Here is a 25045-nt window from a genome sequence, read left to right on the forward strand (position 1 = left end):
GTTCTCAAGGGCAATTAGGGATGGGCAATAAATGTTGGCCTGGCCAGTGACATCTGAATCCAAGAGCGAATAAATACAAAAAATAAATGTATTCCTCACATTGCATGAAAAGTGAGGAGGAATCACCAGTGATGACAGTATTGCTACTGCATCTGGCCGTTATATTGTCTATTCCAAACCATGTAATCATTGAGATGAGCTAGCAAAACCCATTTGGTTCATGGCTATGTTCTGGGATGTTTCTGTTGAGCAGTGCCAAGAAGCTGACCCCCCCCCCCCCCCCCCCCACTTAGCTAATTATCAGTTTGCTCTCTGATTGTTCACTGTTCAATAGCAGCCTATGTTATAATATATTTGTATACTGATTATCTGTCATAAATGTGTTCAGATATGTTTGGGATGGTGAGCAGGGTGGAGTGGGGGGGGAGGGCATAACCACTGGAGACACCATAGAGAATCAGCACTTTTGTCACTTATATTGAGGGCTGTTAGTGAGATCCGTGTCATATCATACATCTCACCATGTGCACCTCAGCAGGAACTTGGAGAACAATTGGCAGGGGAGACGGACGTCTGAGGGTCTTACAGCAAGATTTCCAACATCAACATCCTCAAAAAACAGATTATCTGAACATTGTCACATTGCTAATTACCTGTCATGTTTCCTACGTTATAACAGTGACTACACAAAAGTATTTCATTGGCTGTAAAGTGTTTTGGGACATCCTGAGGTTGAGAAAAGCACTGTATAAATAAATGTTCTTTCTTTAACTTTTTCTTGCGGCTGTTTCCCCTGATTGGCTGACATGACTTTGGCGGTTACCTTTCCGCCAATCCTTTGCCGAAGTTACAGCGATCGATCGGGTGAAATCTTCCCCCACTCCGGCGTCAATAACTAGCTATTCCAACAAGCAGTGAAAGTGGGCACTGTTATTTATTTTTAGACATATCTGCAATCAGCAGACTGCTTTTAGCCATTCTTGCTTTGTTGTGTGTGTTTCGACCTTTAGATTATGTTATTTTTCTGTGCAATGAAAGAATGACTGACTCTAATATATATCAGAAATAAATTTTTTGTATTAAGTGTTTGTTGTGTTTGTGTTAATGCATTTCACTGCCATATTTGCCCTTTGTCTATTGTATTCTTCACCACGCTGATTGTTATCGTGCTACACAGTGGTGCAGTGGTTAGCACCGCAGCCTCACAGCTCCAGCGACCTGGGTTCAATTCTGGGCACTGCCTGTGTGGAGTTTGCAAGTTCTCCCTGTGTCTGTGTGGGTTTTCTCCGGGTGCTCCGGTTTCCTCCCACAAGCCAAAAGATTTGCAGGTTGGTAGGTAAATTGGCCATTATAAATTGTCCCTAGTATAGGTAGGTGGTAGGGAAATATAGGGACAGGTGGGGATGTGGTAGGAATATGGGATTAGTGTAGGATTAGTATAAATGGGTGGTTGATGGTCGGCACAGACTCGGTGGGCTGAAGTGCCTGTTTCCGTGCTGTATAACTAAAACTAAAAACTACATCACTTTGTGTCAGCTTGGTTCTCTGGGAACATTCTTATCTTTCAGGCAGAGGTTCCTGGGTTTGAGTTTTACTGCAGGCCTTAGCACATCTTGTAGGCTAACACTTCAGTGCAGCACTGAGGGAGTGCTGCCCTGTCAACCTGTAAAGTTGGATGTATTCATCACCCTTGTGCTTGTTGACCCACATTAGGTCCCAGTGAGGCAACATTTTAGTTTTAAAGTTCTCAGGCTTGTTTTCAAATCCCTCCATGGTTTCGCCCCTCTCTTTGTAACCTTGTCCAACCCCATAACCCTCCAAGATCTCTGCACTTCTTCAGTTCTGGCCTTTTGTGCATCCCTGATTTACTTCGCTCCTCCATTGGTGTCCATGCCTTCAGCTGCGTGGGCCTTAAGCTCTGGAATTCCCTCCCTAAACCTCCCCACCTTTCTACTTCACCCTTTCCCCTTTAAGATGCACCTTAAAGCCTGCAGTCACTTGTCCTAATTCCTCTCTATGTAGTTCGTGTCAATTTTGTTTGATAATCCTCTTGTGAAGCACGTTGGGACATTTTACGATGTTAAAGGCACTATTTAAATGCAAGATACTATTGTTGGCAAAAGATTCCATTGCATTATTTCAAAGAAGTTCCACTGGTGTTCTTGGTCAACATTCATCCCTCAAGCAACATCACTAAAAACTCGGGCCACCTTTCGACATCACCTGTTGCCCAGTAATTTGGTGTAACAGCTCTCCCACCCATGGTAAAACCCACCCAAATCTCATATTGTTATTCAGTGTGATAAAAATCGAGTGAGTTCTACAACAAATGGACAACCTGCTCCACCAAGCAGTGAAGTTGAGAAAATACCCAATTATCTGTCTGCTCGCTTATCTCATTAACTGCTTGTGGGAGCTTGCTGTGCTCAAGTTGGTTGCCGTGTTTATTGCAACACAGCAGCAACCACATTTTGAAAGTAATTCATCACCAGTGAAGCACCCTGAGGACATGCTGTATATCTGCAAATTATTTCTTTCTTACTGCACGCTCCTCCACTTGAAGGAGTAGCTGGTGCTTGTGAAGCTGCAGGAGTTATACAAGGCCCATTAGCTGTATCAACATCTTATCCTGATGGACTTCAAGAGAATCATAGGCTGGAATTTTATGCCTGCTGGGAGTGGACTGGGAAGCGGGGGCGCGGGGCATAAAATCGGGTGGGATGGCAGGGTCGCTGTGCCTGTTGCCTACCCATCGCCAATATTTTACCAGCGGCGGGGGAAGGGGCGGGCAACCTGCCCACCCTTGGGTCAATTGTGGCCCTTAAGTGGCTATTCAAAGGCCACTTAAGGGCCTCTTCCCACCAGCGGCGGATGGGTACTTCGCCACCTGGGGAAGCTGCCCAGTGAAACCTGGCAGCCTCCCTGTGGCCATGGTCGGGAGCGGGGGGGGGGGTCCCTGCTGATCGGCAACTGCCACCCCTGCTGGAAGACCCCACCTACCTTCCTGATCAATTTCCTAATCCCTTGCTGGAGCCAGCCTAATTGGCCCCGGCGATCCCCGACCCCACTTACCTGCACTCCTTGATGGCCGCTGCTCCGGGGATTGCTGCACTCCCGGCAGTGGCCATTGCTCCCAGTGGTGCTGCTGGGACTGAGGAGCTGCTGGCTCTCTGATTGACTGGCAGCTCTTGGAGGTGGGACATCATGCCTTAAAGTGGCAGAATCCACAACCTCAGGCAATTAACTGCCTGAAGACCATAAAATACTTTCCAGCCAGTGAATAGAGCCACCACCTCCTCGTTAAAAACCAGCCACACAGCATCAGAATCACACAACACAGACGAAGGCCATTCAGCCCATTGTGCCTGCGCCAGTTTTTTGAGTTATCCAATTAGTCTCACTCTCCCATTCTTTCCCCATAGTCCTGCAAATATTTCTCCTTCCAGTACTTATCCAATTCCCTTTCGAAAGTTACTATTGAATCTGCTTCCACTGCCCTTTCAGGCAGCGCGTTCCAGATCATCACAACTCACTGCGTAAAAATAATTCTCCTTTTGGTTCTTTTGATGACTACCTTAAATCTGACTACAAGACCCTCCTGCCAGTGAAACAATTTCTCTTTATTTACTCAACCAAAACTCCTCATAATTTTAAAAACCTCTATTAAATCTCCCCTTAGCCTTCTCTGGTATAAGTAGAACAAACCTACCTACTCCAGTCTCTCCATATAACAGAAGTCCCTCATCACAGATACCATTCTAGTAAATCTCCTCTGTACCCTCTCCAAGGCTTTGATGTCCAAGGATTTCCACTAGTGCCAGGTGCTTCAGATATTAAGAGTCGCTATGGGCTCAGTGGCTACCATCACTAGTTTAGGGCTATAAAAGAGCACAGAACTGCTGCTAACGTGTGCCAAACGGTCGTGCCAGTGCTCCATTCACGCTACTAGCAAAGTTAACCTCTCATGGGACTCTGCGGCCCATACGAGCACAGAACAGTAGGCACCAGAGAGGTTTCACAATTCCTCTGCCGTGGGCCAATTCTCCAAGTTAGTTGAAGCTGGTTGTTACTGCAACATGACCACAATGCCTCCAAAATAGCAACACCCTGAAGAGATACTAGTGCCTATTGCCTGAATAATTAAACCCTCCATTGCAAATCCCAGTGTTGTGACAACTAGTGCTCAGTACATTGCTGCAACAGGAGATATCAGCATGCTGAACATCTCCAGGCCAGTCAGAACACTTCTCATGTGTACTCAAAGAGACAATAGAGGTCCCCATTCTCCCTGGTGCCCCTGACCAGTGTTTCTCACTCAATCAACATCTAAAACAGATGTGAAAACAGAAAATGCTGGAAATACTCTGGCAGCAGCTGTGGAGAGGGAAACACAGTTTGATGACCTTTCATCAGAACTGGAAATGTTAGAGATGCAACAGTTTTTAAGCAGAGGCAGGGAAAGGGGATGGGGAGGAAAGAACAAAAGGGAAGGTCTCTGATAGGATGGAAAGCAGGAGAGAGTAAATGACAAAAACGATGATGGCGTAGGGTAAAAGTGGATGGCAATGGGACAAGTGAAAAAGCAAAAGACGGGTCTAGAGGAGGTGTAAATGGCAACAGCAGAATACATTACCAACAGCTGCTGTCTGAATAAATGGGAGTGGTGGCTATGATGAACAACAGGTGATTTGGTCATTGATTTCATTGCTGCTTGTGGGGAGCTTGCTGTGCGCAAATTGGTATTGCATTTCCCCACAGTGAAAAAAGCACTTCATTGGCTATCAGTATGCGTTAATGCACTGCATTTGAGAACAAGCTGGTTAAATCTGTTCGCGTACTACAGCAAGGGAAAGCAACATGATATAATTCTATCTTATGCCAACTGGTCCCTAATTAATCATCACCACTTCTTCACCCTGTATTTTCTCATTAATGTCTGCAGCTAGAGGCTGAGTAACTGTGCTGGTGTTCACTCTACCAAGTGGTAGGTATTTAGCGGTGTCATGCTGTTTGAGTGCTGGGTCCATTGATTTCTTTTTGCTCGGTGGAGCCAACAGATTGTACATTGTGAGGTTAAAGTAGACTTATCCATCTGGGTATTGTATTTGCATTACAAACAACTTTTAGAACCATAGAATTGCACAGCACAGGAGGAGGCCATTCAGCCCATCATGCCCTGTGCCGGCTCTTTGAAAGAGCTATGCAATTGGACCTCCCATCCCAGCTTATTCCCCAGAATCTTCCAATTTCTCTCTTCAAGTGCATGTCCAATTGGTTTCTGTCATCCTATAGAATCTGCTTCCACTGGCCTTTCAAGTTGTGCATTTAGATCTTAACAATAATAAAAACAGAAAGTGCTGGAAATACTCAGCAGGTCTGACAGCATCTGTGGAGAGAGAAGCGGAGTTAATGTTTCAGGTCTGTGACCTTTCATCAGAATTGACCTTCCAGAATTTCAATTACAACAGACCTGAAACGTTAACTCTGCTTCTCTCTTCTGAGATGCTGCCTGACCTGCTGAGTATTTCCAGCACCTTCTGTTTTTATTTCAGATTTCCAGCATCCGCAGTATTTTGCTTTCATTTTAGATCTTAACAACACTTGGTGTGTCTCCCGATTTCCCCTCCAGTGCAAATTATTTTAAATTAATGACTTCCAATATGTTTACAATAATGTTTTTGAAGAGTCAGGACTGGATTTCCATTTGCCTGACTGTACAGGGTCAATTCAGGACTTTTGCCTATCACCCAATCTCGCCATGACCCCTGCCCGGTTTCCTGGCTTAGCATGGTCGTTAACCATTCATGACAGGCTCCCACTGGACCCCAGCTACACCCAGCAGATTCTCTTGCAGGACCATCGTTGCAACATCAAAAGAGGTGGGGGCCACATTTCAGGTGCTGAAGGTCACCGAAGACAAACACAAAAATTCTCCCACCCAAGACCTTGCTCAAAACTGAGACCTTGAGCAGGTAAGCGTTGGGGGCAAAATTGGGGGAGTTGGCCACTACAAAGCCCTCTCCCTCCAATAAGGCATTCGGGGCCTTCCCTCCAAGGGGTGGTGCTGTCTTTCAGATGAGACATTAAACCAAAACCCTGTCTGCCCTCTCAGGTGGATATAAACTATTTCACAGCCACTATTCAAGGAAGAATGGGGGCGGTGGTGATGGGGGAGGCCAGGGGGGATGGGATCTTCCCAGTATCCTGGCCCAATATTTATCCCGCAACCAACACCTAAAGCAGAAGATTTGGCCATTTATTTCACTGCTGTTGTGGGAGCTTGCTTTGCACAATTTCACTTCCATTACAACAGTGAATGTGATTCGTTGGCTGAAAAGGACATCCTGAGGTGGTGAAAAGTGCTATATAAATGCAATTTATTTCCTCCTTATTAGCTGAATTTTTGCCATGAGTACAATAATTTTGGATATATCTTTTGCAAACGACCATAATTTACATTTACGTTCATGCGTTTACCTCCGAACCTCTAAGTCATGCCCTTTCACCAGGATCTTCTGCTACAGTCACAGTGTCAGCAGCAACACTGCCCCTTGTAGAGGTGCCACATTTTGTGTCTGTTGTATTTTTAAGGATGGGCAGCTATCCTCTCTCACCGGCCAGGCACCCATGTTGGCGCGTTTACGACCACTTCCATACATAGCACCCTTGCTGAGACTGGCTTCAGTCAGGAGTCATTTTTTTAACCGTGCTTACACATGCTGCAGCTGGGCTGTTGGTCATTCTGTGATTTATAGGGGATTTGGGGTAAAGTGGGGGGGGAGGGGGCGGGTGGTGGGGTTGGTGTTAAGGAGCCTATTGAATGCTTTTGAAGAACGATGAGATAATTACTTCAGGCCTGAGTGGGGTTGGCTACTGTTTTTGTTGGTTTTAGTCAAATTGCATTGTTGCTTTTTTCACAGTTGATATCTAGAATGCTGTAAACTGCCACCATTCCCTGAACAAAAACAATTCAACTTGAGTTATTTACCCTTGATGGGCTTTGAAACTATTAACAGTAAGCCTCACAAAAAAATTGTGTGCTGCATGATACTCACACTTTATGTCCCCCTCTTGCATCATCAACATCTTGGGAGTTACCACTGACCAGAAAATTAACTGGACCAGCCATATAAATATCGTGGCTACAAAAGCAGGTCAAAGGCTGGGAATTCTGCAGTGAGTAACTCACCTCCATTGCCTGTCCACCATCTACAAGGCACTAGTCTGGAGTATGATGGAATACTCTCCACTTTCCTGAATGGGTGCAGCTCCAACAATACTCAAGAAGCTCGACACCATCCAGGACAAAGCAACCCACTTGATCGGCATCCCATCCACTACCTTAAACATTCACTCCCTCCACCATTGGCATTTGGTGTCAGCAGTGTGTTTCATTTACAAGATGCACTGCAGCAACTTGTCAAGGCTCCTTCGACAGCACCTGCCAAACCCATGACCTCTACCACCTAGAAGGACAAGGGCAGCAGATGCATGGGAACACCGCCACCTGCAAGTTCCCCTCCAAGTCACACACTATCCTGACTTGGAACTATATCGTTGCTCCTTCACTGTCACTGGATCAAATTCCTGGAACTCCCTTCCTAACAGCACTGTGGGTGTACCTACCCCACATGGACTGCAGCAGTTCAAGAAGGCAGCTCACCACCAGTTTCCCAAGGGCAATTAGGGATGGGCAATAAATGCTGGCCTAGCCAGTGACACTCACATCTCATGAACGAATAAAAAAAACTCCTTTTTATCCCTCTAGAATCATCTCTTTCTGTTCTCTAAGGGTGAAAAGCTCTCAATAATTGGCTTGCAATAACTTTGCCTATTAAAATAATTACCAGTTTGATCAAACACTTCAAAATGTCATTACTTTCCTTATTTTTCAGTCCCTACCAATTTTTTTCCAAGGCCCTCATCAAAGTTGTGGCTGCACGGGCCCTATTAAAAATTAATACACACATATTTTTGCTGTTCGTTTGTTGATTCTCACTTCTATTTCTCTCTTCTTGCTGACAGTTGCATTTCACCCTTAAAGTTGGTAAGGCGTGCAGCAATTTCCTTCAGTTAATTAGAACAAATGCACCAATTATGTTAATACATCTCATGGTGCCGATCAGCAGATAATTAGACAAAACACATCTGTCCCCTCACTGGGAGGAAATGAAGGGAAAATGTGCTGTTGTTTAGGCTCAGTATCCTGGGACACTACCATTTTAAACTGTGTATTTGTCAAGCCTGTGAGTAATTTGTCATTAATTATAATGTACTATGCCTGCACTTGTTGATAGAATCCAGTAGAGGGCTTCAGTGAGCCAACCCCATTCAGAAGCACTTAAATGGTTTAAGAGAGATGTTCATTTATATAGCACCTTTTATGATTTCAGGGCATCCTGAAGGCCCGTTACAGCCAAAGAAACGCTTTTTTTTTGAAGTGTAGTCATTGTTGTAATGTAGGTAAGCTTTCACAAAATGTGAAAACAACCAGAGAATCTGTTTTTGTGATGTTGGTTGAGGGATAAATATTGGCCATGACACTGGGGGATAACTCCCCTGCTCATCTTCGTAATAGTGCCGTGGGATCTTTTACATCCACCTGGGAGGGCGGACAGGGACTCGGTTTAATGTCTCATCTGAAAGACGGCACAGTGGCGCAGTGGTTAGCACCGCAGCCTCACAGCTCCAGGGACGCGGGTTCGATTCCGGGTACTGCCTGTGTGGAGTTTGCAAGTTCTCCCTGTGTCTGCGTGGGTTTTCTCCGGGTGCTCCGGTTTCCTCCCACAAGCCAAAAGACTTGCAGGTTGATAGGTAAATTGGCCATTATAAATTGTCACTAGTATAGGTAGGTGGTAGGGAAATATAGGGACAGGTGGGGATGTTTGGTAGGAATATGGGATTAGTGTAGGATTAGTATAAATGGGTGGTTGATGTTCGGCACAGACTCGGTGGGCCGAAGGGCCTGTTTCAGTGCTGTATCTCTAATCTAAACTCTGACAGTGCAGCACTCACTCAGTACTTTGACATTTTCACTTGACACCCACCAGGCTCATCCCTCCCCCCCGGACCCTTCCCCTCACCCCTTCCCTCCCTCCAACCCTCCAGCCTCAACAGATTTTTTTGGGGGGGACACAGTTCCAGCTTTCCACACCCCTTTTGTGTGAACTGCTTCCTGACATCACCCCTGAATGGACTGGCTCTAAGTTTAAGGTTATGCCCCTTGTTCTGTGGGATTGGGTGTCTCTCTGTTAGACAGTATATAACTTACGCCAGCTATCAAATCTTGTGAATTTATAAGCAGAGGCTAGTTATTTTAAGTCTGTATTTCTCCTGTGCATTCTGGCCTTCGATTTGGAGTTTGGCGGAAATCCAGCCGATAAAAATGTCACATAAAGGTGGTTATGTTGATTAAGATGCGGATTCCAAGCTATCACTTCTAATGATTATAGTCCATAATGGAGATCTATTGTGGCTTATTGCTTGGCTCAGGTCTTTGATCTCCTCCATTACACCAAAATTGCGAAACAGATGTTATAAGCATGGCTGAGTTGCAGAAGACGAGTGCTTGGTGACATTACTCAGATGGAAGCACATTAGAAACCATTACCTTGGAGAAAACATTCTGTTAAGTTTTTGCGAAGTGTCACTCCCAGTGCAGATCTCTCTGCCGCACACCCCCCTCCCCGCCCCCAAATGGAGCATAGAATGGGAAATCAGAGCATTTGATTGGCATTGTTTGACGTTTGCTGGTTAATGACTATACGGAGTGGAAATGGTGGGGGTTGAGGGGAACAATAGATGAGGTGCACTGATCTCCAAGCCCATTTTCCATTCACACTCCTACCAAGTGAGACTCTGTGCCGGGCCTGGAGTCTCCAAACACTAACCCTACTGTTCCTTGTTATTAAAGAGAAGTTATTTGCCTGTCCATCTCTCCTCCCAAGCTAATCTGCGCCAAATCCTACTCAAAGCTCTACAGAATACATGCCTGAATTTGTGCTTCACGCTTTAAAAAAGATGGAAATTTAAACGGCTTTTTACTGATATTATTCTGAATTTCCCCAAAAATGGAAATAATTTCAGTCTTGTCAGATTTATATAGAAAACTGGTAAATATAGATACAAACCTATTGAAATCACACAAGCTTTAAGATATTTTTTCTCCTTTTTTACAGACAAGTAGTAAGGGGTGTGGGTGGTTTCCACTGTTCACCTCCCAACTGACCATAATCGTGTTTCGTTGAAAATGATGAGTTAACCCCTGAATGTTTTACTTGCCAAATATACAGACAGTGACAGGTTTTCTTGTAGGTTTAAAACAGAAGATTAACTATTTATTGAACAATAATCATTCCCCAAAATGTTTGCAACACCACTCATGCACACATTCACTCTCAAGAGAAGACAGATAGAGAGCAAAAGGTAAGAGTTCAAGGTGTGGTAGGTGTTCATGGTTTAGGGTAAACCTATTGAATCTTCTACGTAGAACAATCTCTTTTAAAGGTGCAAGCCTGGGTTGTTTGTAGTCCTGAATTTGTTGAGGTGTTGTAGATTTCTGGTGGTTAAGATTTCAGACTGGAGGTGGTGATCACTTTCAGTCCTTTGCTGCACCAGGTTGAAGTGTAGAATTAGCAGTGGGCTTCTTCTTCTTGTTTAGGCTGGGTCTTTCTGCAGCCCTTCGCTGGACTCCTTCTGTGAGATTGTTGTGATCTTCCTCTCTCTCTCTCTCCCTCTCTCTCTCTTTCACTATCTATCTCCCCAGAGGGTTACCTTTTAAGGTCACAATTCATCATATTAGCATCTTTGTTAGCTGACATGTGGCTCGCTACCCTGGTGTGACCACACAATAGACAAGGATGTGGAATCCATGGCCATCCTTTTATGATGTGGCTACTTCACACCTTCTTTGTTTCAGAATAACCCATTCAATGTAGGAATATCTTTTGATGGTTTCAGGATGGGTGTAATTGATACCTTTTAGTCTGGAATATATTCTTTTGTCCTTTTGAGGAAGTGAGAAAGTTTGAAGATACAAGCCAAGTCAGCTGACCTTCAGCTGCCATCTTGCAGCATTGCCCACCTTTTTAAAAAAAGATAAAGTCAATTTTAAAGAGTCCACCTTGAATAAAGTTTGTATCTTAAAAGTAGGAATATGATATGTCTTTACTGGGCATGACACCTTGTTGTTTTTGTGTTTGCCTTCGACGCATCTCACATACTCCACTTCCGTCACAGAGTCCATTCCCCCGTCACAGACTCCAACCCCATCACATACTCCACCCCCATCACAGAGTCCATTCCCCTGCGACAGACTTCACCCCATCACAGACTCCCCTGCTGTCACAGACTCCAACCCCCGTCACAGACTCCCCGCACCGTCACAGAGTCCATCCCCTTGTCACAGAGTCCACTCTGTCACAGATTCCTCCACCTGCCCATTCAGTGTCCCAAGCTTACCCAAAGACTGTTCACAATCTTGGTGTCCTGCTTAATCTCCACCTTAGATTCCATTCCCATCTCCTCTCTGTTGCAAAGACAGCCCATTGCTGCCCCTCTGCAACATTGTCTTCCCTCTGCCCCTAGCTGGGCCTTGATTCACACCTCTCATCACCTCTAGACACTAATCCAATGCTGCCCTTCCTCCATCCATAAACCCCAGCTCAACTGGAATTCTATTGGCTGTATCTAATTTGACACCATGACCCACTCACCCATCAGCCTCTGCCAGTGCTGACTACCACTGACTCTCAGTCTAGTTATGCTTCAAACATAAAATTTTCAGCCTCGTGTTAAAGTCCCTCCATGGTCTTACCCCTCCTTATCTCTGCAGCCTCCTCTAGGCTTGAAAATACCCCCAGACTCTCTGCTCATCTGTGTGTATTCTCTTGTGCAATCCACTTCTGGAACTGCCTCTATAAAAAACCTTCATCTCTAAACTTCATTCCCCTCCTTAAGGCCCATTTCCTTCACCAAGTCTTTGACATCTCTCCTTCTTGGGCTCAGTATTGGTTTTCTGGCAAGCACCTGCAAAATGCTTGATGCCTTTTTCTCTGTTGAAATTTGTAAATGAATAGGCTGCATTTTTTTTATTCATTCATGGGATGTGGGCATCGCTGGCCAGGCCAGCATTTATTGCCCATCCCTAATTGCCCTTGACAAGGTGGTGGTGAGCTGCCTTCTTGAACCGCTGCAGTCCATGTGGGGTAGGTACACCCGCAGTGCTGTTAGGAAGGGAGTTCCAGTATTTTGACCTAGTGACAGTGAAGGAACGGCGATATAGTTCCAAGTTAGGATGGTGTGTGGCTTGGAGGGGAACTTGCGGGTGGTGGTGTTCCCATGCATTTGCTGCCCTTGCCCTACTAGTTGGTAGAGGTCGTGGGTTTGGAAGGTGCTGTCTAAGGAGTCTTGGTGCGTTGCTGCGTAGATGGTACACACTGTTGCCACTGTGCGTTGGTGGTGGAGGGAGTGAATGTTTGTGGATGGGGTGCCAAACATGCGGGCTGCTTTGTCCGGATGGTGTTGAGCTTCTCGAGTGTTGGTGGAGCTGCACCCATCCAGGCAAGTGGAGAGTATTCCATCACACTCCTGACTTGTGCCTTGTAGATGGTGGACAGGCTTTGGGAAGTCAGGAGGTGAGTTACTCGCCTCAGGATTCCTAGCCTCTGATCTGCTCTTGTAGCCACGGTATTTATATGACTACTCCAGTTCAGTTTCTGGTCAATGGTAGCCCCTAGGATGTTGATAGTGGGGGATTCAGCGATGGTAATGCCATTGACTGTCAAGGGGCGATGGTTAGATTCTCTCTTGTTAGAGATGGTTTTTGCCTGACACTTGTGTGGCGCGAATGTTACTTGCCACTTATCAGCCCGAGCCTGGATATTGACCAGGTCTTGCTGCATTTCTACACGAACTGCTTCAGTATCTGAGGAGTCACGAATGGTGCTGAACATTGTGCAATCATCAGTGAACATCTCCACTTCTGACCTTATGATTGAAGGAAGGTCATTGATGAAGCAGCTGAAGATGGTTGGGCACAGGACACTACCCTGAGGAACTCCTGCAGTGATGTCCTGTGGCTCAGATGGTTGACCTCCAACAACCACAGCCATCTTCCTTTGCGTTAGGTATGACTCCAGCCAGCAGAGCGTTTTCCCCGATTCCCATTGACTCCAGTTTTGCTAGGGCTCCTTGATGCCATACTCGGTCAAATGCTGCCTTGCTGTCAAGGGTAGTCACAAGGGCTGACAACTCAACCACTAGGTGGCACAGTACTGACATATGCACAAATGCAGCCTCATTGACTGAAACGTCACTGTCTGCGACACCACAGGCAGCTGCCAGTAATAAAGATGGCACTGCTCAATTTGACCACAAAAAACGCGAATTGAACCCAAACCCCCTCAATGGCCACAATCGCCGCCTTCACCAACCCCCAGCAGTACTGTGCTCCCTCCCATGATCACTGCTTCCATTGCCGCCTTCAGTTTTCCGCCCACCCCTGTGGTCACTGCTCCCTCTCGCCTTCTCGCTGCTCCATCCTGCTGCTCCGGACTGCTCGCCTCACCATCCTGCCGTTCTCTCCCGTGCTCATCTTCTCGCCATTCCCTCCGGCTGCTCGCTCACCGTTTCGCCACCCAGAGAAGCGGCTGGGGAAGGGAGGGGTGCGTGCAGGGTGTGAGTGGAGAGGGGGGGAAGTGGCGACTCGGGAAGCGAGCGGCGAGCAGTTGGGAGCGGGCATGGGAGGGAGTGGGGACAAGAAAGTGGTGCTTGTGGGAGGGAGCAGGGTATTTTGGGGGGGAATGGAGGTGGCGATTGAGGACATTGAAGGGTGAGGCAACACTCGGATGTCATTATGTGTTGACATCGCCACGCATGCACGGATTCATTCTGGCAAGCTGGCAAATGTTCAGGCGCACTGAGGATGTCGGTGATCACCCTGCACATGCTTTGCATTGTCAAGAGACTTTCCGCAATAAATATGGTTTGGCTTTCAAAATCCACAAGCTGGGGAGTTGGGGAGTGGTGGCAGTGGCGGGGAAAGCGAGGCAGCGGGGTATCAGGTGCTTTTCGGCATAAGTGAAGGATGGGCACCTGCCAGACAGGGGGGAGGCTGGAGCTCCTTGCCAGTTCTGGGGTGAGGTGAGGTTTCAGATCCCCTATCAGAAAGAACTCAGGTATATCCAGTGGCCCCATTTGTAATGAAGCAACATTTAAAAGTTTTTCTTTGGCTTGACTAATCGCAATCTAAACCCTGACCACTAGGTGGAGTCCATGACAGCTATTCAGCTCAAATATATTCCAGCAAAGATTCAGTGGGCCCCACCGAGAGCCAAGAATGTGGGAACTCCCGGTATTAGGAGTCCCTAGCCCTCCCCTCCCTGGCAAACCCCACCCCACCACCCCACCGACATCTCTACATGTGTCCCCTTTCCCCTCAACAGGAATGAATGTGGGGAGGAATGGATAACCCCAGGCGGAGGATCCAATATCGTTTTAAACTATCGCACAAGGTTAAAATTAAGTGGTGGAGACAACTGACTATAGCATCATTATAGGGATTAAATATCCGAAGCAGAGGAAGATGCAGGCAGGTGATCCATTCCCAGATGCAGCTTCGGAACTGCTTGCACAAAGTGGTGTGCTGCAAGCTGATGGATGGTGTCCCTTCTTTGGACGTATGTTGAGTGCCAGACTTGTGTGTGGTGCCCGCCTGTGGCAATTCACCATTTACGGGACATGGCCCATGCCCTAATGTGGCAGCGGCATTCGCTTAGGAGTGTCCTCGCAAAGAACCAACGCAGACGCCGCAGGCTGAATGGCCTCCTTCTACCCCTTGCAAACTTGGTTGGCTGCCTCTGTGACAGAATGTGGCGGACTGCGCCTAATAAAACTGCTCCGGTAGAGGAATCTGCCTCCTCACTTTTTCAAGTGCATTGAACTGATGTATTGTGTAAGACAGTGACAGCCAGCACTGCATAGTAAATCCCCTGATTATCTTCAAAGGTTAAATGTAAACATTCCCAGATGCACTCCCACTCGGAGTCACTGGAAAATCGCTGTACATGAGTGTTTCCAATTTGAATATGAAGGAAAAGTGACATTAGAAGTGATTAATAATTCAACCTTCGCATTGCTCAGCGCCTCTAAAATTGGGAACACCTGGGTGATGAACAAACATCGTTTGTTTATTCAATGAAGAAAAGATAATGGCCTTCAATATTTTAGCAATATGCAGATCTGCGTCGGAAAAGGGAAAACATGTCTGAGGTTAAGGCACAGATAACGTTTAATAATTAAAAAGGTCTGAGCCTTCACAGAAGTTTAAAAGGAAATCCATGCCTTTACTGAGAGAACACAGCTAACAACCAGTCTCGCATCTCAATGCTATAAACTCTTTCTTGTAACATTTATCTCAGATGAGTGTCTGTATCACATGCTTGCTTATATCACAACGGCTTGTAATATCTTCTCATGGTCATCACTCCAACAACAACAACTTATTTTTCTATGGTGCCTTTCATGTAATAGAATGTCCCAAGGCACTTCACAGGATTATTATAAAACAAAATTAGACACAGAGCCACAAAAGACAATATTCGGGCAGATGGCCAAAGGCTTGGTCAAAGAGGTAGGCTTTAAGGAGTATCTTAAAGGAGGAAAGCGAGGTAGAGAGGTGGAGAGGTTCAGGGAGGGAATTCCAGAGCTTAGGGCCCAGGCAGCTGAAGCTGCGGCCCAGAATGGTGAAGCAAATAAAATCAGGAATGCTCAAGCAGCCAGAATTAGAGTGTAGATATCTCGGAGGGTTGTGGGGCTGGAGGAGATTACAGAGATAGGGAGGGATGTGGCCACGGAGAACTTCAAAACAAGGATGAGAATTTTAAAGTCAAGACATTGCTTGACAGGAGTCAACGTCGGTCAGTGAGCACAGGGGTAATGGATGAACGGGACCTGCTGCAAGTAAGGACACAGGCAGCAGAGTTTTCGGTAACCTCAAGTTTACGGAGGGTAGAATGTGGGAGGTCAGCTTAGAGTGCATTGGAATAGTCAAATCTGAAGGTAACAAAGGCACAAGGATATACTAAGGCATTAAAAATAACAGATTGTAATAAGTATTGTGTAGTCATAAAATAATATATAAAAGTAATTAACAGGTAGGAGGAAGTGCCAAGTGCTAATTAAAATCTCGTACCTGTTCAGCCTGGGAATTCTGTGGCGAGTAACTCACCTCCTGACTCCCCAATGCCTGTCCTCCACCCACAAGGCACAAGTCAGGAGTGTGATGGAATACTCTCCACTTGCCTGGATGGGTGCGGATCCAGCAATATTCAAGAAGCTCGACACCATCCAGGACAAAGCAGCCCGCTTGATTGGCATCCTATCCACAAACATTCACACCCTCCATCACCGACACACATTGGCAGCAGTGTGTACCATCTACAAGATGCACTGCAGCAACTCACCAAGCCTCCTTCGACAGCACCTTCCAAACCCGCAACCTCTACCAACTGGAAGGACAAGGGCAGCAGATGTATGGGAACACCACCACCTGCAAGTTCCCCACCAGGCCACACACCATCCTGATTATATCGCCGTTCCTTCACTGTCGCTGGGTCAAAATCCCGAAACTCCCTCCCTAATGGCACTGTGGGTGCAGCTACACCACACGAATTGCGGTGGTTCAAGAAGGCAGCTCACCACCATCTTCGCAATGGGAATTATGGATGGTCAATAAATGCTGGCCTTGCCAGCGACGCCCACATCACAAAATTGAATAAAAAAACATCTCAAATAACAGGTGGGGGGCGGGGAGGAGTTACGATGGCATTGCACCTAAATGCCTAAAAGGTTTGTGATTGGGTCTGACTCTCCATGGTCTGGTGATGGACGTGTGTCTGAATGTTGAAGGAACGTGTGGGGGTCAGTGCTGAATCCTTCAAGGTACTGAGTGCATCTCCCGAATCCAAAGAAGGTTGGTGGTGATTCCCCATCTTGTGTACTAATCTGGTTAAATTCAGTGGAATCTGAATGTTATAATCTCCAAGGCAGAACCAAAATTAGCCTGCATTCCATTAGGATTGCCAACCCTTCAGGACTGTACTGGAGTCTCCAGGAACTAAAGCTTAACCTCCAGGACAAACCAGGAGAAATTACATAGGGTGTTACAAATAAATGTTGTTGTTTGGCTTAAAGAAACATTGGAGATGCAAAATAAAAGGTTGTTTGAGGGCCAAGAACCATCCAATTGGTTTTTTTTGGGAAGTTCATTGGCTTTTCAATTGACACCGCACGTATGGACGTGTCGGGCAACTAATGGTGGGAGTGAAGGGGCAGGGTAGTTGGTGGCAGGAAGTCATGTGATGAAACCTCCAAGAATACATCCAAGCAGAGTTGGCAACTCCGCATTACGCACAGTGTTGGTGAGATCCCAGCGATGGAAGGGTGAGGAACACTGTTCAGAAACGGTGGTGTCAAGGTTTTATAAGTAATTAGCTGTGTATCAAAGCACAAAAGGGAACACACAGCAAATCTTTCCACTCGGGTTTGTTAAATAAAGAAAATTTGGCTTCAGTGCAGCCAAGTAGCATGTTTTAACTAAATTCAAATCCATTTATCTTTCCCAATCAACCTCTTCAGCCAGAAGCACATAGTAACTACTTTATTACAACTCATTAATCATATTATGTTCTATTTATTTAAAATTATGGCTTCACATTAACCTCAGAGCAAATACTGCCAGGATGGCTAAGTGAACCAATTGTAGTTGGAGGCACATCTTACAGACACTCACCTCAGCCAATGGGATACCTTCTGGGGGGCGACATTGAAGTAGGACCTCCTGCTCCATTGATACCTCTTTCCCTAACGGCTCCTGTTCAAAGGTCTTCCGCAGATCTGGACAACAGATGAGACATATCATTAACCTGTGACTTGAAGTAGTAATTGCATACAGGTGCAAGAAGGTGCAGTCTTGTCGCTTGGAGACATAATCGGCAGCAGCTAAAGTGTCTTGTATTGACTGCTGTCCTTTGCAAACTGCTAGAATAGTAACACAGTGATTATGTTACTAGATTAGTAATCTAGAAGCTGTGACTACTCCTCCAGGTGATGTAAGTTCAAGTCCCATCATAGCAGTTTGTAAACTTCAGTTCATTTAATTAAAACAAATTTGGAATTAAAAAGCTAGTGTCAGTAATGGTGACAATAGCTACAGTACAAATTGAGCCAATGTTGGCTCTCTGCAAGAGCAATTTAGCTAGTTCCGTGCCCTTACATATTCCCTGTAGCCCTGCAATTTGTTTCCCTTTTGGGTGCTTATCCAAATCCCTTTTACAAAGCTCTGGTTCTGCCCCAACTGGAGTATTGCATCCAGTTCTGGTCACCACACTTTAGGAAGGATGTGAGGGTTCTTGAGAGGGTGCAGAGGAGATTTACCAGAATGGTTCCAGGGATGGGAGAATCTTAATTACAACATTAGGTTGGGAAAACTGGGATTGTTCTCCTTGGAGCAAAGGAGATTGAGTAAAGACTTGACAGAGATGTACAAGATTATGACAGGCTTAGATAAGTTAGACAAGAAAAACTGTTCCCATTAACTAATAGTACAAGGACTAAGGGGACACAGATTGAAGGTTTCGGGCAAGAGATGCAGGAGGAATATGAGGATGAACTTTTTACACAGCAATGACCTGGAACTTGCTACCCCCTAGCGTGATGGAAGTGCAGACAATCAATGACTTCAAAAGGAAATTGGATGGGCACTTGAAGGCAATAAACCTGCAGGGCTATGGTGATCAAGCAGGCGAGTGGGACTAATTGGATTGCTTCTGGGAGAGCCGGCATGGACTCGATGGGCCAAAAGGCCTCCTTCTGTGTCATAAATGACTCTTGACTGTAAAAGCCACATTTGAATCTGCCTCCACCACCCTCTCAGTGAGTGCATTCCAGATTGCAACCACTTGCTATTTTAAAATATTTTTTGCCGTTAGTTCTTTTGCCGATCACTTTAAATTGGTGTCCTCTGGTTCCCGACCCTTCCACCAATGGGAACAGTTTCTCCCCACCTACGCTGTCTAGACCCCACAAGATTTTGAATACCTCTATCAAATCTGCTCTCCACCTTCTCTGCTCTGAGGAGAACAACCCCAGCTTCTCCAATCTATCCACGTAACTGAAGCGATTGGATTGTTGTAAAAACTCAACTGATTCACTGTAGGAGAGGAAAACTTCTACCTTTACCTGACCTTAACTGCCCTCTGAAATAGTTTAGCAAACCACTCAGTGGTATCAAATTGCTACAAAAAATGTCACCACATGGACTGCAGCGCTTCCAGAAGGCGGAACGTCACCACCTTCTCAAAGGCAGTTAGGGTGGACGAGCCTTACCAGCGGGACCCAGATCCCGTGAATGAATAAAAAAAGAGACAGCACAAGGAAGTATGTAGCTTGTTACAAATAAAAATAATCAATTACCATCTACTGGTCACTGGGCCAACATCATCAATTGTCTTCCATTACACAATGGGCCAGTTTAGCCCAGTTGGTAGCACTCTCTGAGTCAGAAGGATGTGGGCTCAAGCTGAGATCTGAGCACATAGTCTAGGCTGACACTTCAATGCATTACTGAGGGGATACTGCGCTGTTGAAGGTGCCATCTTTCAGACGAGCTGTTAAAACAAGACTCTGTCTGCCCTCTCAGGTGGATCACAAAATCACAGAGAATCACAGAATTGTTACAGCGTAGAAGGAGGCCATTCGGCCCATCGTATCTGCACCAATTCTCCAAAAGGCAAATCATCTAGTGCCATTCCTCTGCCTTCTCTCCCCATAACCCTGCACATTCTTCCTTTTCATATAACAGTCTAATCCCCTTTTGAATGCTTCAATTGAACCTGCCTCCACCACACACTCAGGCAGACCTTAACCACTCTCTGTGTGAAAAAGTTTTTCCTCACGTCACTTTTGCTTCTTTGGCCCATTACTTTAAATCTGTGCCCTCTTGTTCTCGATCCTTTCACGAGTGGGAACAGTTTCTCTGTATCTACTCTGTCCAGACCCCTCATGATTTTGAATAACTCTATCAAATCACCTCTCAGCCTTCTCTTCTCCAAGGAAAACAGCCCTAACCTCTCCAATCTATCTTCAAAACTGAAATTCCTCATCCCTGGAACCATTCTTGTGAACCTTTTCTGCACTTTCTCCAATGCCCTCAAGTCTTTCCTAAAGTGCGGTGCCCAGAACTGGATGCAATACTCCAGCTGAGGCCGAAATTGTGTCTTATGTAAGTTCAACATAACTTCCTTGCTCTTGCTCTTTATGCCCATATTAATATGGCTGCGTTTGCTGACAATGCTACCACCAGGTGGCGCTGCAGTGGCACATGCGCAAATGCAGCCTGTTGCACTATAGCATCACAGTCTGCGACTTTAGGCAGCTGCCAGAACTAAAGATGGCGCTGCTCAAATAATCACACGAAGGCAACCTAACCTAAACACATGGCAGCACACAATGGTGGGAGGGAGGGAGCGAGCAAGCGGGCCGGGGACGGAGGGGGAGGGATGTGGAGCGGGCTGGGAGGGAGGGGTTGGGGAGCGGAGCGGGCCAGAAAGAGCGGAGCAGCTGGAGAGAGCAGCGAGGGGGGGAGTGGAGCGGCCGGAGAGAGCAGCGAGAGGGGGGAAAGAGCGGCCGGAGAGAACAGCGAGGGGGGGGAGTGGAGCGGCCGGAGAGAACAGCGAGTGGGGGAACGGAGCGGCCGGAGAGAGCAGCGAGGGGGGGGAGGAGCGGCCGGAGACAGCAGCGAGTGGGGGGGGGGAGGAGTGGAGCGGCTGGAGAGAGCAGTGGTGGGGGCGGGGGGGGGGAGCGGAGCTTGACACATGGCTTAGCGTTGCATTGCTGTAAGAGGCCGACCAGGCGCATTGCCCGTAGATGCACACGTCACGTGATGACATCATTGGCGCATGCGCTAACCAGTCCTGGCAAGTTGGAACGCAGCGCATGCGCAGAGAGCAGGTGACCGTCTGCGCATGTGCGCACCTTGGCACAGCCTGATGACATCAGTGGCCGGCTGTGTTGTCAGGAATCACTTTGTATTAATAAAGGCCAGGATACTGTATGCTTTATTAATTGCTCTCTCAACATGCCCTGACACCTTCAATGACTTACCACATATACACCCAGGTCCCTCTGCTCCTGCACCCCCTTTAGAATTGTACCCTTTATTCTATATTGTCTCTCAATGTTCCTCCTACCAAAATGATTCACTTCACATTTCCCTGCATTGAACTTCATCTGCCATCTGTCTGCCCATTCCACCAAATTGTCTATATTCTTTTGTAGTTCTACTCTATCCTTCTCACGGTCACAATGCTTCCAAGTTTCGTATCATCCACAAAAACTTTGAAATTGTGCCCTGTACACCAAGTTCTAGGTCATTAATATATATCAGGAAAAGCAAGGGTCCCAACACTGGCCCTGTGGAACTCCACTACAAACCTTCCTCCAGCCTGAAAAACATCCATTAACCACTACTGTTTGTTTCCTGTCACTCAGCCAATTCCATATCCATGTTGCTACTGTCCCTTTTATTCCATGAGCTATAACTTTGTTCACAAGTCTGTTGTGTGGCACTGTGTCAAATGCCTTTTGAAAGTCCATGTACAGCACAGCATTGCACTCATCATATAAAAGTTCCCAGCACACTTCTTTGAAGAAGTTCAGGCGAGTTCTCCCCCGGTGTCCTGGCGAATATCTCTCCCTTGGCCAACACCACAAAAAAGATTATCTGGTCATTATCACATTAATGGCGTGTTTCCGAGATTACAACTGTAACTACACTTCAAAAAGTACTTCATTGGCTGGAAATACTTTAGGCCGTGAAAGTCGCTATATAAATGCAAGTCCTTCTTTCTTCCTTTTTTAATAATGAGACAGTGGGTGTGTAGAAGTGATCAAAGCTCACATTCCTAAAATGACCATGAGTTTTGTCTATTCATTGAAATAATATCCCTGTGGTTAATGCTGGAGATGGGACAGAGGGAGTTGAATTGAACATGAGGAATGACCAAGGTAAAGCCTATTGCATCATTTCATTGTGATATATAAAACATGTTGGAATCTTGCAATATAACTATAGATGACTAGGTATGAGCTAGGGGCAGTAAGACAATCTAAAGACATCTAGCGTGAAAACAAGAGATCTCTTGGCAACAAAAGTCAAGCCATTGTTTGAACATGGGTCATGAAAGCTTTACTACAATAACTGGTCCACTCTTTCCATACCAGTGCAACCTTGAATTGTGCCAAATGTGTGCATAAAGTTGCTATTTTCTCCTTGACACAGTTGGTAAGTGAGAATGATTTTTAAGTGAGTATGTGGTTCCCAACTGGACCTGTAGAACCTGCCACCATCTTGAAACCCAGATCATTTTGCAACTGGGATTCAAAACCTGTTGCCCATTAATCAACATTGTGGTAAAATTAACTCATCTCCTTCACCCAGAATCACTCTAGTTCAATCGCAGTGTGCTATGTAAAAAAAGGGAAAATTCACTCTTTTGGTAGGTTATCATGCAATTTACTGCTCCCTTAAATTCCCTCCATCAACCTTTCCAGTCTCTTGCCCTCTCTCTCCTCCTTTAAGATGCTCCTTAAAATCTACCTCTTTGACCAAACCTTTGGCCATCTGCCTTATGTGACTCGGCATGAAATTTTGCTTTATAACACTCCTGTGAAGCACCTTGGGCCATTTTATAATGCAAAAGGAGCAATATAAATACAAGCTGTTATTGTTATTTCTGGGGCCAGCTCTGAATGAGCTTCATGCCCAATATCGGGTGTGCGGTGGGCCTACCCATTCCCAGTGCCCGGCTAGTGCTGGCCGGCTAGTGCTGGCCGGCTAGTGCGAGCCTATTCACAGGCCTCTGTGGTTTATGGCTGTACAGTGTTGGCATTAAATTGGTTCAGACTTTGTAATGATTCTTGGGAAGCTACAGAGAGTTTTTCTTGCAATATTTGGAAGAACATGATGTGCTTTGATTCATTGCAGCTTCAAAACGGAGCAAAGTACTATTTGTTGGATCGTAGATGTTGTGATTATTTGTCACTTCCAATTGGAAAAGACGCAGAGATGTTTTTTTCACTGTAGTCCCATTACCAACATTTGACAACTGCAATGGCTTCAATCAATGGTGGCTGATATGTTATTGTGGAAATGCAGACATGGACAAAGGAGATACTGTGTAATCATTTTAAAAGCACCCCTTACCTTCCAAAAGAAATTCTCACAAGAATATGGTTGCGAACTCTGATCGGACATATTCCTGGAGGTTTCATCACATGACTTTCTTCTGCCAACCGCCCCGCCTAGTCAAGTAGCCTCTTTTCCTACCCATCTCCAATAGTTTTGTAACTAGTAAAAGTCTTAAATAAAATGAGAAAAATGTACAACATGATTTTTCTCACGTGTTGCTTGCAGGAGATTAACCTTTAATTCCGGAAGAATCCAGGACAATCCTGTAGGATTGGAAACCTTAGCTAAAAGGACAATTGAATATCTTGGTTTGACAGGTGGGATGTTCCTATCATTTTGTGTTTTGGTGCAGGGTGCAGGATGTGGGGTTAAACCTGTGAGACTCCATGCAGTAAGTTCCTGATCTCGGTTAGGTTTCTGGGGCAGATGCAAATTGGGAGTTAGGCCTCTTCTGGGCCTTGCTTTTTTACCTCTGAGATGATACATGCATACCTTGCAAAAGGCCTAGGAGAATGCAAGTTTGTGTCCTTTTAAACTCTCAAAGAAGGGGAAAAGGGTATATAAAGGTTATAAGAAAGTAAGTCCTCAAATACTAGAGCATCTTCCATGACCTCAAGATTGGCACTTTGCTGCCAATTAAGTACTTTTGAAGTGTAGTTGCTATTGTACTGCAGGAAACACAGCAGCCAATTTCCATATAGCAAGCTCCCACAAACTGCAATATGATAAAGATCAGATAATCTGTTTCCTTAAGTAATGTTGGTTGAGGAACAAAGATTGACCAAGAAATCTCCCCTGCACTTCAACATAGTGCCATGTAATCTTTTACATGTACCTGAGAGAGTAGACTGGGCCTCAGTTTAACTGCTCACTCATCAGTACTACACAGGAGTATCAGCCTAGATTGTTGTGCTTAAATCACTGGACTGAGACTTGAACTCATAACCTCCTACCTGAGAAATGGGAACACGACCAACCGAGCTACAGCTGACATTGTGAGTGGTTGTGGCCATGCTACCAACAGCTATGAGCCATGAAGGAAGCCTAATGCCTTTTTAACTACAGGCTCATCCTTGAAAGGGAAATATTCCTCATGACCCAATTGCATAAAATTACATAGAATGTAGAGCACCGAAACAGGCCATTCGGCCTAACTGGTACATGCTCCATAGAAGCCTCCTCCCACCCTTTCTTTCATCTCACCCTATCAGCATAACTTGTACTTCTTTCTCCCTCATGTGTTTATCGAGCTTCCCCTTAAATGCATTTACGCTCTTCGCCTCAATTGCTCCTTGTGGTAGCGAGTTCTACATTCTCACCATTCTCTGGGTCGTGATATTTTTCCTGAATTCTCTATTGGATTCATTAATGACTATCTTATATTTATAGCTCCTAGTTTTCATCTCCCTCACAAGTGGAAATATCTTCTTTACGACTACCCTATCAAAACACTTTCGTAATTATAAACACCTCTGTTAGATTACCACTCAGTCCTCTTCTAGAGAAAAGAACCCCAACCCTGTTCTTCATTTGTTTTGAAATAAGCAACACCAAGATCTATATTACACCATAAAACATCACAGTGATGAAAATGGATCTTCTCACTTTCCATCCCAAATAAAGTTAAACATTTCATAGCCACAGGATGGATTTCAAGCAGCTTTATAAATTTAATTTAACAAATTGGATTCTTAAAGCACAGGCAGAGTGGGGTAGCTCCTGGTTTTAACAGAAACCTCACTGCATTGTGATAACTGAAGTGTTCTAATCATGCAGGTCATTCATGCAGGATTTGTA

The 25045-nt window shown here is 45.6% G+C and overlaps 1 protein-coding gene across 3 annotated transcripts in view; it reads right to left on the bottom strand.

The window, feature by feature from the left end:
- Nucleotides 1-25045, bottom strand: part of LOC137360996 (netrin receptor UNC5C-like) — a 347807-nt gene that overhangs the window by 66256 nt on the left and 256506 nt on the right. For all 3 annotated transcript variants that reach the window (XM_068026123.1, XM_068026050.1, XM_068026077.1), the window contains exon 4: nucleotides 17792-17895. In XM_068026123.1, coding sequence (XP_067882224.1) covers nucleotides 17792-17895 — 104 coding nt within the window. The remainder of the gene's footprint in view (nucleotides 1-17791; nucleotides 17896-25045) is intronic.

The sequence above is a fragment of the Heterodontus francisci genome, chromosome 1, assembly GCF_036365525.1.
Source record: "Heterodontus francisci isolate sHetFra1 chromosome 1, sHetFra1.hap1, whole genome shotgun sequence".
In the NCBI taxonomy this organism is placed as follows: domain Eukaryota; kingdom Metazoa; phylum Chordata; class Chondrichthyes; order Heterodontiformes; family Heterodontidae; genus Heterodontus; species Heterodontus francisci.